At 46.3% G+C, this 15,927-nt stretch overlaps 1 protein-coding gene across 1 annotated transcript in view; it reads left to right on the forward strand.

Moving 5' to 3' along the window:
• Positions 1-9,688: 9,688 nt before the first annotated feature.
• The window catches only part of ITIH2 (inter-alpha-trypsin inhibitor heavy chain 2), a 40,322-nt gene continuing 34,083 nt past the window's right edge, over positions 9,689-15,927 (forward strand). The window contains exons 1-2 of the mRNA XM_034764522.1: positions 9,689-9,883; positions 11,427-11,501. Of these exons, the coding sequence (XP_034620413.1) occupies positions 9,800-9,883; positions 11,427-11,501 (159 nt within the window). The 5' untranslated portion in view covers positions 9,689-9,799. The remainder of the gene's footprint in view (positions 9,884-11,426; positions 11,502-15,927) is intronic.

Genomic DNA, 15,927 nt, shown 5'->3' on the forward strand with positions numbered 1-15,927 from the left:
AGCATATTACTCCAGTGCACATATAGAGAGAGGAAGAATGGCAGTGGTGAAGTGATTACCTGGAACTCCAGCGATCTGGGCTAACCCCTGCTTTACTACAGACTTCCTCTGTGATTAAGGCAGAGGTTCTCAAACTGTGGTCCACGGATAGCTCCCTCTAAGGTGCACGCCTCGGCGGCCGCACACAAGAGAATGAAGGGCCACCCGCCTAATAAGTGGATCTGTGCAGGCGTGGCTCCACTAATTAGTTGCCTGGATCTTGGAGAAGATGCACATGTAAGGTGAGGTGGTGGGCTTGGGGAGAATGGCGGGGGGAGTGAGGTGAGAAGAGGCGGTGGGGGAAATTTGGGAGGTGCAGGGAGAAAGAGGTGATTTTCCCCAGCTCCAGGGCTGCGGCTCCCAGGGAGAGACCTCCCCCCCTCCTCCTTCCCAGCCTCAGCTCTGTGGCTGCTGTGGCGGGGGAGAGAGGGCACATCCATCACATTCGAAAGGTAAGACTCCTGATATTAAAATATGAATTGTGTGCTTTTATTTGTAGAATAAAACAAGTTAATTATTATTAATTTTTTGGATATAGCACCTTTATCCAAAGCGCTTTACAATAGTTAGCTAACGGTACAAACAACATTTGGAAAGGTCATTAAGTGGTCCGCCGAGACCCTCAGCGATGTTCAAGTGGTCCGTGGAAAATAAAGTTTGAGAACCACTGAATTAAGGGTTTGCCGGCACAGTATGTGAGTGCAGTGCATGTAGACATACTCCTATTGGCTTTAATCTAGCTAGCTCGGGTGCTGGAATGGTGAAGCAACATGCTAGCTGCATGAGTCATTTTCCAGGGCTCCAGGTGGGCTGGTATAGCCCGTGCCGCTGTGGTTTCACTGCTCTGTTATGCAGGCTAACTAGATCAAAGTGAACTCAGGTATGTCTGAGGAGCAATCACACCCCATGGTTGCAGGGTAGACACACCGTTTGGATGAGTCATTTAATCAATAGGTGCCGCAATTCTCCATTTGTCAACTGGGGACATTGATAACGTATAACACAGGGGTGGGTTATCGATTTAAATTTGTTCATGACTGTGAGGATCCCAGATGCTACAGTGGTGGGGGCCATATTACGTACTTACTTGTACAGACAGTGGTCAGAATTCATGGGGGAAATCTGATTAGCGCTAGCTGGAAAATGGAAATCCCTCTCCTGTGAAAAATGTCTCAGTTTTAAAAAAACGTTTCATCCCAAATAGGGACAAAATTCAAAACCACACATTTTTTTATGGAAAGGAAACAGAATTCAAATTCAAAAGTGAGAAAAGGAAGTATTTTTCTTCACACAACACATAATTAGAGTGTGGAACTCATTGGCACATGAAATGACTGAGGCCTAGAATGTAGCAAGGTTCATAGAGGGATTGGATATTTGAATATCTATAGAACATCCAGAGTTATCATGATTAAATAGGATTTAAAAAATTGGAAGGGATATTAAACCTCATGCCTCTGGGATTAAGCCAATCCCCTATGATGCATTGGATATGGCCACTGCTGAAAACAAGATATTGGACTATATGGACTTTACGCCTGATCCAGTCTGGCAGTGCCTATGTTCCTAAAAATGATTATAGAAAATTTAAGTAGTTGTTTGTTACCATTATTGTCGCTGGGAGGAAAAAGGTAATTCCATTTTCTGGAGGATTTCGATATTTCAAAATTGGCCTCCATTCCAATTCAGAATGAAAAGGGACCCCTGGCACCATCACACATTCCCTGGCTGGTTGTCATGGATCCTGGAGGCCCTGGGGTTCGCTGAGACAGTGTGGCAGTTGGGCTGCTAAGGAACCGGGTGGGTGAGCTGACAGGAAACCAGTCAGGTTTTGAAACCTGCGTGGGAGGCCAGGTCTGTTGGATATATGCACCATCCCCACAAAACACTCCAATTTCAACAAATCAGGAAACTCCAATGAAAAAATGTTTCCTCTGAATGTTTCTGACCTGCTCTAGTTATTGCTATTAGAATTATTAATAATTTCTGATGGATGCCCTGAATTGCTTTCTCTTTGTGCTTTACAACCCAGAATTGTGGGTCTCTTTACCCACTGTAAACTTTCAGGTCTTTGTTTTATTTGGGTTGTAGTACATGCCTTCCTTCAACCCAAACTGGGCCACAGTGCTACACATCAAGCCATCGCAGGCTGAAAACACATCCCATGGTATTCGCCTAGCGGCTGCATATCCCACTGCAGTTCACTTAAGGGAGCCTGTGCAGAAGATGAGAATTTGGAAGCCACGGCAATGTATTTATTTGCACATCAGGAGGCTTTGAAGTTCGTCCCCATTTTGTGGCAGAAGAAGCTATTTTGCTGTAGAAAGCTAATGTAACAGGTTTGTGCTGGCCTATGGATGCATTCCATTCTTTCCTGTAGCCTTTCAAATCCTCATGAGATAAATACAGGTTACAATGGGAAATGGGAACATTTCATATCATGCCTTACATTTGTAGTGAGCAAAATAATTCCTAATTACCCATCGACATCCCTTTCAAAAAAGATATCTTGAACATTTCAAGGCAGCTCCAAGCCAAGATAATATGTTTATAGCAAGAGTCTGCCCTTATATATGCACCAGTGTGACAGGCAACCATCTCGTAGGGTGCCTGCCTTGTGCCATGGCGTGGCCCTGCAGGTGTGCTGCCCTCTGTTTCCCCGGCTGACTCTTGGAGGAAGTCACTCCCAGGCCAGAATACTTGAAAATGAGATTCCCCCTGGGAAGGGGTCTCATTTACTAAGTCTCTGACAGCTTATCTATTAACGATTAGCCTCTCAAGTCCACCTCTTGTTTCCCCTTGATTCAAAGTTCTCACTACTGTCCTCGTGTGCTGCTTCAGGTAGGTTCCCCCTCCCTGAGCCAAGAGTTCTCCAGCCCTCCTTCAAGGGCCTCTGTAAAGGTACGTCTAAACTGCACCATACGCGCCGACATTCCACTTTCCCTGGGGGTGCTGGAGCCCTACCCCACCCCCACTCCACCCTTCCCCCAAGGCCCCATCCCCACCTCAACTCTTCCCATCCCCACTCCCAGGGCCGGCTCCAGGGCTTTCGCCGCCCCAAGCAGGCAACAAAAAAAAAAGCTGCGATCGCAATCTGCGGCGGCAATTCAGCGGGAGGTCCTTTGCTCCGAGCGGGAGTGAGGGACCCTCCGCCGAATTGCCACCGAATTGCTGGACGTGCCGCCCCTCTCCAGAGTGGCCGCCCCAAGCACCTGCTTGCTAAGCTGGTGCCTGGAGCCGGCCCTGCCCGCTCCATCCCCGCCCCACCTCTCCCTGGCCCCATTCCACCCCCTCCCCCGAGCACACCCTCTCACTCCTCCCCCACCCCTCCAGCACCTCCTGCACACCGCTAAACAGCTGATATGCGGAAGGCAAGAGGCCCTGGGAGGGAGGGAGAGGCGCTGATCAGTGGGGCTGATGGTGGGTGCTAAGGACCCACTGTTTTTTTCCCCATGAGTGCTCTGGGGCTGGAGCACCCACAGAATCGGCACCTGCACTGCGCACTCCTTCTGGAGTACATACACTACACGCCCTCCTAGCATGGGGATAAATAGCGATGTAGACAGTGAGGCACCGCTTAGGTGAGTCAAATTCCACCTGAACCCTGTCGGTAAGTCCCCTACCTGGCTCTCCATTCCCCCAAGTAGTGCCTCTCCTGTCTACACTGCTGTTTTTAGCAGTGTAGTGTCCTGCTGCCAGAGCCTTTCTCCACTGCAGGGAAAGGCTCCAGCACCAGAGAAAGGCTCTAGCAGTTCCCTGCTGCTGGAGACTTTCCCCACAGCCTCCCCCCCGGCCAGAGCCTTTCACTGCCATGTGTAGCTACACCCCGCAGAAGGGAAGCCGCCTGTTTTTCACTGTGGTGTGTAGCAAAACACCGCGGCAAACCGTCTGCAGTGCAGGCATAGTCTAAGATTCTCCTCATAGGCTTCCCCACATAGGTCAGGAGTCTCACTGCTCTCCTTCTTGGCCAGTGTCAGTAACTCAGGCTGGCTGTGGACCTCAATCACCTTCTCCGAGCAGGCCCCTTTTAATCCTCTCCTCACCCCCGAGGCAGGCAAGCCTCTTTCAAATGATCTACTCACTGTCTCCTCCCTGGCTCTCTGAAGGCTTCTCTGTTATCACTAGACCTGGGACCGATTTAGTTATATGACCTACCTGCCTGTGGCTGCAATAACCTTCCTCACTTAGGGAGCTGAAGCAAGGCACAGGTGGGGCTGGACCCACTATCTCTTGAAGGTGTTAGTCATCCTGTGACAACCAGTGACTCACATTAACTTCACCAGGAGCTGTCCATGAGCATTTGCTGATAGAATTTAGCCCCTAGAATGGAGTGCATCTTGCCATCTTACCCAGGGAGTATGAGCAGGGCTGGTATTTAGTAGTGACATGTACAATCTAATTAGCAACCAGGTATATTATGAGATTTTTCTCACCCCTGGAAAGTTTATCTAGCTCTGTTTAATGCATTCAGAGAATCATAGGACTGGAAGGGACCTCCAGAGGTCATCTAGTCCAGTCCCCTGCACTCATGGCAGGACTATGTATTAGATCATCTCTGACGAGTGTTTGTCTAACCTGCTCTTAAAAATCTCCAATGATGGAGATTCCCGTATTGCCCTAGGCTCTGTTTGCCTGAGCATTTCCAGGCTCTTTCGGAAATTATCTTTGAGCAGTTCATGCCATCTAGTGGTTACATATCGCATGGGTTTGGTATTTCCACATAACAATTAACCTGCGGTGGTTTGGGGGGAATGCCTTATACAGACGGAAAAGTAAAACACAGAAAGGCAGGAAGTCCATTTTTAAAGGAAGATCCTTTAGGCCTCAGTGCTACACACTGTTCAATGGCGAACTATGCAGAGGGCCTCCCTAAGTTTGCAAAGAAACCGTCTGAACAAGCTTACAGGACCAGGGTCTTGTCTACACATAAGAGTTATACCATTTTAACTGCCCCGGTATAGTTCAAGCAGCACAGTGCCCCAGGTGTGAATGTAATATCCCGGTGATTATGCTGGTATAGTTTATTTTCATACAGGAAGGGAAATAAGCTACACTTTTGTACCACTACAAGCGTGTCCGTTCTAGAGGTTGTGTAGGTATAATTATATTGGTAAGAAATCACACCTCTAGCTGAAATAATTATACCCACACAAAGCTGTGTATAGACCAGGCCTTAGTTTACAAGTTCATGGCATACAAACAGAGAAATTAGATAAAAACATAAAATGCCCTTGCTGGAAGGTTACGATGTAACACTACTTTATGACTGAGAATCCAGAATAGCACATAAGAACCCAACAACAGAGAGACAAACTAGACAGTTCTCTAAAGCAGAGAGGTACAACTCTCCCTGCCTTGTTCTAGGCCATTTGGCTGCAGAATGACTGCTGTAGTTGCTTGGCCCAGATCTCATGCTTCCCTACAGAACCCCCTAGCCTGCAAGCAGAATCAGGAAATCCCTTACAAATTAACGTGACAGCTTACAATTCCAAAACAGTTTTCAAATACACAACAGCTAGGGGTTAGAGTTCTGATCTGGCATCTCTGACTGCCTCTCTGTGCAACCGGAGACGGGTCACTTAGGATCACCATTGGCCTGATTTTCTCAGATCATCCATAACTCCAGCCCAAACTGTGGGAGGCATGGTGGTCAAAAAGCAGGAAGCTAAGAGTCTTGTCTACACTAGAGCTGTCTGAAAAACAGATTTTTCTGTTCATTGGCAATTTTTAAAAGTAAAAGAAAAAAATTGTTTTAGGCTGAACAAAACACGCTGAACGTGTTTCATTTTGATTTTGACCATTTCTAAACAGTTTTTGCATTTTTAAAACTACAATTAAAGGAAATTTTGAAACAAAACTTCGTTTCAAACAGAAAAATCAAAATATTTTATTCTGCAAATGTTGAAATGAAACATTTTGATTATTTCTGAGTGTTTTTTTTCCTAAACAATTGGGCAAAAGTGACATGAAGTCACAAAATGTTTGTGTTGCCAAATCTGCTTTTTTCTCTGAAAAAAAGTTTTGACCAAAACTTTCCCCCCAACTCTTGTTTACATTAGAGTTCCTATTCCCCACTATATAGGAGGCCCTCAACCATGCAGGGTCACATCAACTCACCTTACTGTTTTTTCACTTCTCTTAGGGCTTGTCTACACTACAATATTAGGCTGACTTAATTTAGGTCGATCTGTAGCCACCACAGTCATTCAATTGGCTGTTGGTGTCCACACTACCCTCCTTCTTCCAGTGGTATGTGTCCTCACCAGGAGCACCTGCATGGACTGAAGTGGAGCATTGTGGGTAACTGTCAGCTGAGCGTGGGGCACTGACAGCCACATGGGGCTCACAACTGGAACCCTCACCTACCCTAGAGTGACGGCCCAATCTGTGAGCCTAGAGGGGTTCAATTTCACAGCAGGGAGCCTACCAGCAGTGAAATGAACATTTTTGTCAGTTTCAAGGCTGTCTCCCCCTCTGAGCAATGGGCTCAGAGCAGGAGCTGTGAAACTGATAAGAATGTCCATTTCACGGCTGCTAGGCTCCCTGCTATGAAATTGAGCCTAGCTTGGGGTTCAAAGCTGAGGCTGCCACCCAGGAGTGGGGGCTCCAGCTGTGAGCAGGTGCTGGGTTCAGTTTCACAGCAGGGAGCCTACCAGCAGTGAAATTAACATTCTTGTCAGTTTCACAGCTCCAGCTGTGAGCTCCTCCCCCCTCCCCAAGCAGCAGTGAAACTGACAAGAATGACAGCCAACAGCCAATGTAAGTAACACAGTGTCTACATGGACACTGCATCACCCTAACTAAACCAGCATAAGCATTATGCCTCTTGAGGAGGTGGAATTATTATGTTGGTGTAGAAGTATATTTACTTCGGTGGAAGCAGCATTCTAGCATAGACACTGCCATAATTAGGTCGACATGAACTGCCTTATGTCACCCTAACGCTGTAGTGTAAACCAAGCCTTAGTCTTGCAGGGCCAGCACAAAAATTTCAAAATGGGATAGCTCAGTGGTTTGAGCATTGGTCTGTTAAACCCAGGGTTATGAGCTCAATCCTTGAGGGGGCCAGTTAGGGAACTGGGGTAAAAATCTGTCTGCGGATTGGTCCTGCTTTGAGCAGGGGGTTGGACTAGATGACCTCCTGAGGTCCCTTCCAACCCTGCTATTCTATGAACAAAGGTCCTGTTTACAGTAGAGAATTAGGACCATTGCTGCTTTTAGAGGTGTGATTGCAACTGTGCTGTCTGTGTAACCCACACACTAATACTGCACCATTTGATTTTGTTTTTAAGTCCAAGGAAAAGGAGAAAAGCAGTGGGGTGGAGACATGGATTTAGTCAAATCCTCTGTGTCTCTGCACAATGCAGACAGCAAGGCAGGCAACTTAGTTAGAAGAGCCCAGATATTTAGAGGACATGTATGGTAGTTATTGGACATGCTCAGTAGCTGTCTCTGAAGCTCCAGAGAAAGTATCCATTAAGGGCAAGGTTCCACACATTCACAATCTGACAGCTGAGTTGATCAAAGCTCAGGGAGAAAAGGTTCTAAATGTGGAAGTTGAAGACAGCTCTGTGGAGTTAGTGGATGACTGATGCAGAAGCACTAGATGTGTCTGTTGTATCCTGATACCTCTACCACTTTGGATACAGGCCACGGATTCCTTATTTTGCTAGAAACCCAGAAGACAGTCGTTTCTTAGCCCTGACACTGGAAATGCTGTTGGCTGCAAGGATCTTTGGGCTGTTGTTTGTGGAAGTGTTTGGAGGGCAGTTATGCTCTTCAGGCTTTGGAGGATCATGGGGACATACATGCTTATTTTTTAGGCCACACTAAAGAGACTGAGAAATCATTGTTGAGCCGATCAGAGCGCAATATGTCTGTACCTGTGTCCTCAAGTATAAAAGTGTTGAAACTTTGCACTGAAATATATGTAACAGCAACAAAGCAGGGAAGTCGGTGGAAGGAACACCAACCGGTTCAATGTCCAATCGTTTTGTTTAAGAAGTTATTCAGAAATTTTCCAAATGCTGTCTGTAAACGTTTGAGTATGTATTAAATATGTATTCACTAAGAAGCCAGGTGGGACTTTCTTTCTCAGGCTGGCTGGAAGCTGCTATTCAAACGTACAGTCAGGGTTTTGCGGTCCATAGCGCTGAGGTTTAACTGTGTAATTAAGTACTTTGGGGGTGGGGCGAGGCCTGGAAAGGACAGAACATCTGGCCTGTGCTTCAGCAGAGAGTTGAGCAGAGCTGCAGGTGTGATGGCTATTATTTTGACAGACCCCAGGGACTGAACTGGGGAGCTCTAGTCCAAAAAGCATGAACTAAACAGTCAGTTAAGGCGGCTACAATCAGCAGCGGCTCCAGGCACCAGCACGCCAAGCCCTGCGAAGGCGGCAGACAGGCAGTCTTCGATGGCATCCCTGCGGGAGGTCCGCCGGTCCCGCGGATTCGGTGGCAATTCGGCGGCGGATACGCCGAAGCCGCGGGACCGGCGGACTTCCCGCAGGCAAGCCGCCAAAGGAAGCCTGCCTACCGTGCTTGGGGCGGCAAAAAAGCTAGAGCCGCCCCTGGCTACAATGGCTCATATCCATTGTGGATTGGCATGAACCTGTAACACACCCTCACGTGGGTTACACAGGGAAAAGGGGAGTGTAATCATTATACGTACTGCCTCCACAGCACCCCTTGTGCTTATTACATCTGCACCAGTCCTGCTGTTTCCGGTGCACAGAGCACTCACACAGTACGTTAGGGAAGCACTGCAGGGCCTGGCAGAGTGCTGCACCTCTATCCCACAATGCCCAGCACAGGGCCCTCCAGCAAGCATGTGGTGTCTATAATACATGGCTTGCATTGGCCCTGTTCACGTGTTGGGTTTGTTCCATCCCCTGCCTCAGCCAGATATGTCCTGCACGAGGAACAGTGTTTGCGCGTGGAAGGGCGAGGGCTGTACACCCTGAGAATTCTTCACACGCATTTCAGATGCCTCCATTCCTGCTCTTAGACCAAGTGTGGGCCTGGAAGAAAGCAACTCAGGGACTGAGTTTTAGAAGTGTTTAGGCAACTCAAGATGCAGATAGAAGCCTGGGGAATTTTCCAAAGCACCCAGGTGCCTAACTCCCATTGATTTTAGGTGCTTCGGAAAATCCCACCAGCTGTCTATCTGCACCTTGAGGTGCCTAAATACCTTTAAAAATATGGCCCTAACCTGGCCCCTTTCCATTGCCAGAGTAGAGTGAAGGGGCATTAGTGAAACTCAGAATCAAGCCCCATGATACCTGCCCTTCATTGTAAAGTGCTTTGGGGATCCTTGTAGAAGTGCAGAGTATTATTCCATCAGTATCTTTGAGAACTGGCTGTTGCCTTGTTTATCGTAAACAGATTTATTCCGAGTCATCTTTGACTTTGATCTTTCCCATTTTTAATCCTCCAAAACCTGCACCTAACAGCAAATTGGTTAAACCCTCCGTGAATCTACAAAGGCAAGACCAGAGCCTATCCAGTGCTGAGCCGTTATCAGGGGTATGGCAGAGTGATGATACTATATTTGCACAACCCTCGCCCATGCCCCCGCAGCTCTGGCTTGCGTTACAGGGCAAATATTTACCCGGGGCCTGAACAAAGTCAGCATTTCAAAATGTTATTCAAAATACTGCATAACTTCCAGTCTTTTCCTTGAACTTGGCTCAGAGAAGGAGAGATCCGCTATCCAGCGCCTATGCGAGCAGCTCTTGGGAAGTGAAGCAAGCAGGGAGACAATGAAGCAGCTGATTTGCGTCCTGCTTTTATTCCTTGTTTCTGAAATACGAAGCTTTGATCTCGTGATCGACGAAATCCCAGATGTAAGTAATCCCACAGGGGGTCTAATGCTGTTACACTCACTGAAGTCAATATCCGAGCGCCTACTGATGAGGGCAGGATTGGGTCCGTTGCTTCTCTTAATGGTTTTGCCTCTACCTCTTAATTTCTTTTTCCTTCTGCTATAATCATGTATCGTCCAGATAACAGCTTCTTGTCTTCCATTCCTAGTATTGCTCTTTAATATGCCTATATTAAATTAGGGGTAGCTATTGGCTAGCTGTATGCCTTACTCAAGCAGAATTCCCATTCTTGTCTGCGCTTTGCCTGGCTTGCAGACCCCGATCCTGCAACTGGCTCAGAGTAGCAGCACAGATCCTCTCCAACTTCGGGAGGCTCCGCATGGGCTAAGGTCTTTGCCTGCACAGGTCTGATTGCAGAGTCGGGGCCTTAGAATGTATGCTCCTCCGGAGAGGGAATGTGTGTCTTCTATACAGTGTCGGTGCTTAATAATAGACATGTTAGGGACTACAGAATCAGGCCTGTTTTCTATCAGCTGCCTTCTATCACACTCCCATTGATGTTAAAGGATCAGGGCCAATGGGCAGCTCCTTAATACGATTCTAAATAAAGTCATAATTCTAGACCTGAGCTGAACTAAGTCTCTGGACCCAAATGCTTTCAGATTCTGGGGGGAGTTCAGATCCAGGTCTGATGGTTACAGTTCTCACTCAAACTCTATTATTTATTGGGCACATTTGAAACATTACGGGGCAGCAGGCAGGGATGGTCTGCAGCTCTGTGATGTTTAGTGTCCCTCTCCAGGGTTAATAATAATTAGTCGGACGGAGATGTTTTCTCTTTCGTGGTACAATGTTTTTTAATGACATGATGAGATTGATTATCCTGATTGTTCTGTATCAGGTACAAAATACTGGGCCTATTTCCTTCTGGCGTGTGTAAATCTGGAGTAACTCCTTCTAATGTCAAGGAGCCGCATTTTGCTCTCAGTGACACTGGTGTAAAACCAAAATAACGTCACTGGCTTCAATGGCGTTACTCTGGACCCTGATGTAAATGAGGACAGAATCTGTCTCCATCCACACTGGAGATCAGGATTGGGCCCACTGTGTTGTAAATCTGCCTACTGTACTTTATGGATATTTCAGGCCCTCTGAGCTATGTCCTTGCTTCAGAAGTAATAGCCGCATGTGGAGGCCAAAAGTGATCATATTAAATAATGGGATAGATGGAGCCTGGAGATGTGGAAGGGGAGTGGCCATAGATCTGTTGCCCTGGGAAGGAACTGTGACGCGCAGAATCGTAATTCCTCTCAGCTCCCCACTTGCGCCTAGGGGGAAGTGAATTCAAACTAGCACAAAACTGGAGTGATGAATCAAGCCCCGAGACGACAAACTAAAATCTATCCACAACGAATGCTGAAGTTATGGGCAAATGCTATGGATTTGTTTCCTACGTCTGTTCTGTTATCTTCAGAGAGTGTGTTGCCAGTTCTGAAACAGAGAGCTCGGAAAGTGACATCTGCCGTGAGGTGAACGCTTTACTGTTTCCCTGTGTCTCCTTTAGGATCTGGAGAACTTGGTTGACCTGGAGATCGATGGATTTCTGTCAAAGCCCATGACTAGAAATGGCAGGTACCAGGTACAGTAACCATAAAATCTAAAAAGGGGGAAGAGAGAGAGATGAAAAGAAAAATGTTTTGAAGCAAATGACAGATGTTCTATTCCATTACAAAGGCCATAATTCTGCAATCAGGTGTACTCCGGTGGATCTATGAGCCCATTGGGTGCTGCTTGGGCAAGAACTCTTTGTACAGTGCTTGGCACAAGGGGGCCATGACCTGATTGGAGTCCCCAGGTGCAATTGCAGTACAACTAATTAATCAGAACACTACACACGTTTAACGTCATGCATGTGAAAAGTCTCTTTGAGTTCAAAGGAGCTCCATGCAGAGGAGGGGTGTGCCCGGGTGAATCTAATTTTAGAATTAGCACCAAAATGTCCAGGAAAAGCTCGGGCTCAGGAGATTGGTAATGTAGTATGGTCTCTTCCAGCCCTGCTGATTGACTACTGGTTCCTGGTTAGGTCAATGGGAAACCAATCACAGGGGATCACTGTATGTGAAAAGTAGTTGGCGGATCAGTAGAACTTGTCAAAAAAGTTTCTTTTCTTTCCTTTCCTTTTTTTTTTTTTTTTGGTGACTATACTGCTGATCATTTCATTCCGTCAGTTATTGAAATAGATGGATTTTTAATTTTTTTCTGTGGAATGATTTTTAAATCAAAAGCTTATCAAGAGACTTTTTTTATTTCAAAATTTAAAGTTTTCAAAAAATTCACTTTTGGAGGGGAAAAAAGCCACCTGGCCCCACTCCTGCAAACCCTTACGGATGTGCTTAACTTGGCTACCCTGGGTAATCCCATTAACCTCAATCAGATTGCTCCTGGGACCAAAGTTAAGCCTGTGGATAAGCGTTTGCAGGAGTGGGGCCAGGTTTAATGTCATGCATGTGAAAAGTCCCATTGAGTTAAATGGGAATACTCACGGTGTATAAAGCTGAAGTGGATCCGGTTCTGAGGCTCATTTATATTACTGGGTTATCTCCACGGTGCTGCAGTGCAGACTACAGGGCTGCATATTGGAGCGCGCACGAACGCATTGCGCGCCAACTGCTCCACGTAGACCCTGTTGGTGTGAACGAAAAGGAACTTAGTTTGCGCTGATGTGGTCCCATTTCCCTATGTTAAGGTGTAGTGGGTACCTTTTAGTGTGTGCCAGCAGGGTGTACATAGGGCAGTTAGCGCACTCCACAATTCACACCTCCGTAGTCCACACTGCGGTGGTGTGTAGACAAGCCCTAAGGTTCTTTGACACTGCTCCAGGCCTTAAACTGAGGGTAAATTCCCATCTTAAGATCCCTTCACATCGCCAGAGTGGTATAAAGGGGTTTTAGTGTAAATGAGAATCAGGCCTATGCACACTTGCAGGATCAGGAGCCAAGTGACACAGGCCTGGTCTGCACACAGGTTTTTACCAGTATAACTATGTCAATTAGGGGTGTGGGTTTTTTTAACCGATACAGCTATACCTGCACAATCCAGCGTATGGATGCTGTTGTACCAGCATAAAGGAGCCTGATACCAGTCTAGCTTATTTCCCTTCCTCTAAGAAAAAAGGCGATACCAATATAAACACCTTGATCCTAGTATAACAACATGCACGCTGGGGAAAATGGATTGTACCACTTCAACTATAACAGTGTAGTTAAAGCGAGACGTCACTTATGGGTAGACTAGGCTTGATAAGATAAGTGAAAATTGGCAAAGGAAATAAGCCCCTCAAAACCACAGATAAAATGATCATCAAAAAACACAACGAGTTGCGTTAAAAAAAAACCTGAGCAATGGAAACTGAGAATGATTTCTGTGAAACTTTCCCTTTGATAAAAACATCATTATTTATATTGAATGACAAATTTCAACCAGCTCTAAGGGTGACTCCATTTCCTAACGAGCAAGTTTCCACCTCCCACTCCTCCCCCGTTGTTACAATAGGCCCTTTGTTGGCCGTCTCAGCAGTGAGGGCAAAGACTAGCGTGATTCACGGAGACCCGAGTCCCCTTTCTGCACCAGAGATGGTTACACCAGGTCAGCGCTTGAGACACAACAGAGAGGCAGTATGAGGAAGTTCATGCTGCTTCTGTTCTCCATTCCAGCTGCATCTTTCACCAGCAGAAAATTCACTTCAGTAATAAAATTAAATTTCCTTAGAGATCTCAGTCTGATTTATTTTGAGGGGACAGAATTGCTGCCGTCAGATCAACGACGTCTGGGTCCAAAACGGACGGTCTAATAATGTATCTTGAGGTCATCTAGAAGGGGCTTTTATATACTCCCCTATTCTGTCTGTTGTAAGTACTTATCTGGCCCCCTTTCCTGGGGGTACCTGCGCACTTCCCAGTCTTTAATGTATTTAGCCTCATAACACCCTGGTGAGGTAGGGAAGTGTTTTTGTCCTTAGTTTTCAGATGGGGACCCGAGGCACAGAATGGCTTGGTGACTTGTATAGGCTCAGACAAGAAGTCTGTGGTAGTACAGGGATGTGAACCCAGGTCTTCCAAGTCTTAGATTAGTGCCCTACCCATTGATGCCAAACCTGAGACACTGTCTGATTTTCAGAGGGTAGGAGCTCAGAACTGTCTAAAAACTCAGGGTCCTTTAACCAAAAATTCATGCCCTACCAATCTCTAGCCACTCTGGAAAACCTTGGCTAGGAGCCTTTTGCCGGAACTGGGACTACGGAGCCTTCTTGCTGGCCAGATCCTTGTAACTACAGATGGGCTGAGTACACTGGGTTTTGCTTTTGCAAGACTTCGTTAGCCAGGTTCTGCTTTGCACAACCGAAACCAGGGTTGGTTTGGATCTAGGGTCCGTTTGATCCCAGCTACCAATGGTTGGTGGGGTTAGATAAAAAGTTCTGGTGTTGACCTATCACTATGACAAACATGAACAAATCAAACATTAGATCCAGTGAACAGCTGAACACCTGGCTCCTGACACAATGAATCCTTGGAGGTGTTCCAAATTCAACCTAGCTCGAAATTTTGCACATGGTCCTTATCTTTAAATGGGATAAATCCGGATCCAGCCACCACCAAACTTTGGGAGATTTGAAATCTGGATCTGAATGGTTTAGCTTGGGCCCATCTCTATCTCCTCCTAGAATCACAGAAATGTAGGACTGAAAGATAGCCTCAAGAAGTCATCTAGTCCAGCCTCCCAACACTAAGGCATGGTTAAGCATACCTAAACCCAGGAGCGGCGCCAGAGTTTTTGCCGTCCTAGGCGGCAGCGCTCCTCCTCTGAGCATTCAGGGGGTCTGGGGTCTTCAGTGGCAGGGGTCCTTCCACTCCACGTCTTCGGGGCACTTTGGCGGTGGGTATCAGAGTGAGTGAAGGACCTGCCGCCGAATTTCCACCAAAGACCCAAAGCGGAAGGACCCCCGTCACCGAATTTCCGCCGAGGTTGGCAAAATGCCGCCCCCCAAATCCTGCTGCCCTAAGCGACCGCCTAGGGTCGCCTAGTGGAAGCGCCGGCCCTGCCTAAACCTAAATCATAGCATTTCCAAATACAAACTTGGGCCATGTTTATGCTCAGTGAAATGGTGAGCCACCCAACCTATAACACTTTACAGGATCTCTTTATGAGGTATCTCACCTCACCTATACACCCCGATTTACCTGCATTGCACATAATCCTGCAGTTACCCATGCATAAGTTAACTTAGTTCAAATTTACTGACCTAAATTGATACCAAACTTTAGGAAATGAACTACCCATCATTATAAGCTTCTTCTATGGTTTTTGCTGTCTACCTCAATTTGGGTCTTTGTCACATTTAAGGAGCCAGTGTCACTCATATGGATTTAATTTTTTAGAGGGTCAAGAGTTGGCCAGAAGATGTCGCTACTGCTTGACTTAAATCCCAAACAGGGATATTCATATGGCAGTAAAAAATAGCTCATTAATTACTATTTTTAAGCCCTTGTAAAGCTTAAATAGTAGTGTCGGTCAGAACTATTTTTTCTGCAGAATTTAATTGATGAAAACAGCAACAAAAACATCAATTTTGTTTAACTTTTTCATGGAAAATTTCAACTTTTCATAGAAAAAATATGAAACCTGAAACATTTTGGCAGAAAACCTCAAGTTTCCTTTTTTTTTTTTCTTTCCTGAAAAAGTTTTGGTTTGGGGCAAAAGATTTGGTTTTTGGCCAGAAGGTTTTGTACAAAAACTCAAAAATTTCTGCAGAAAGCAGACCCTTTTCACACACACACACACACACACACAATCATTTTGTCTGAATCCCAAATTTCCATCAGAAAACCATTTCAATGGACATTTTTCAACCAGCCCTACTTTTGTTTTTGCAAGTCCCTCGGTGTCAGAACCAGATTGTCAGTGATGTCCAGTTGGACTTATGTTTCATTTAGGCTCAGATACTCAAAGGCACTTGAAATCAATGGGAGTTAAGCACCTTTTGAGGATCTGGACCTCAGGGACTTTTG

This window comes from Trachemys scripta, chromosome 1, assembly GCF_013100865.1.
Source record: "Trachemys scripta elegans isolate TJP31775 chromosome 1, CAS_Tse_1.0, whole genome shotgun sequence".
NCBI lineage: Eukaryota > Metazoa > Chordata > Testudines > Emydidae > Trachemys > Trachemys scripta.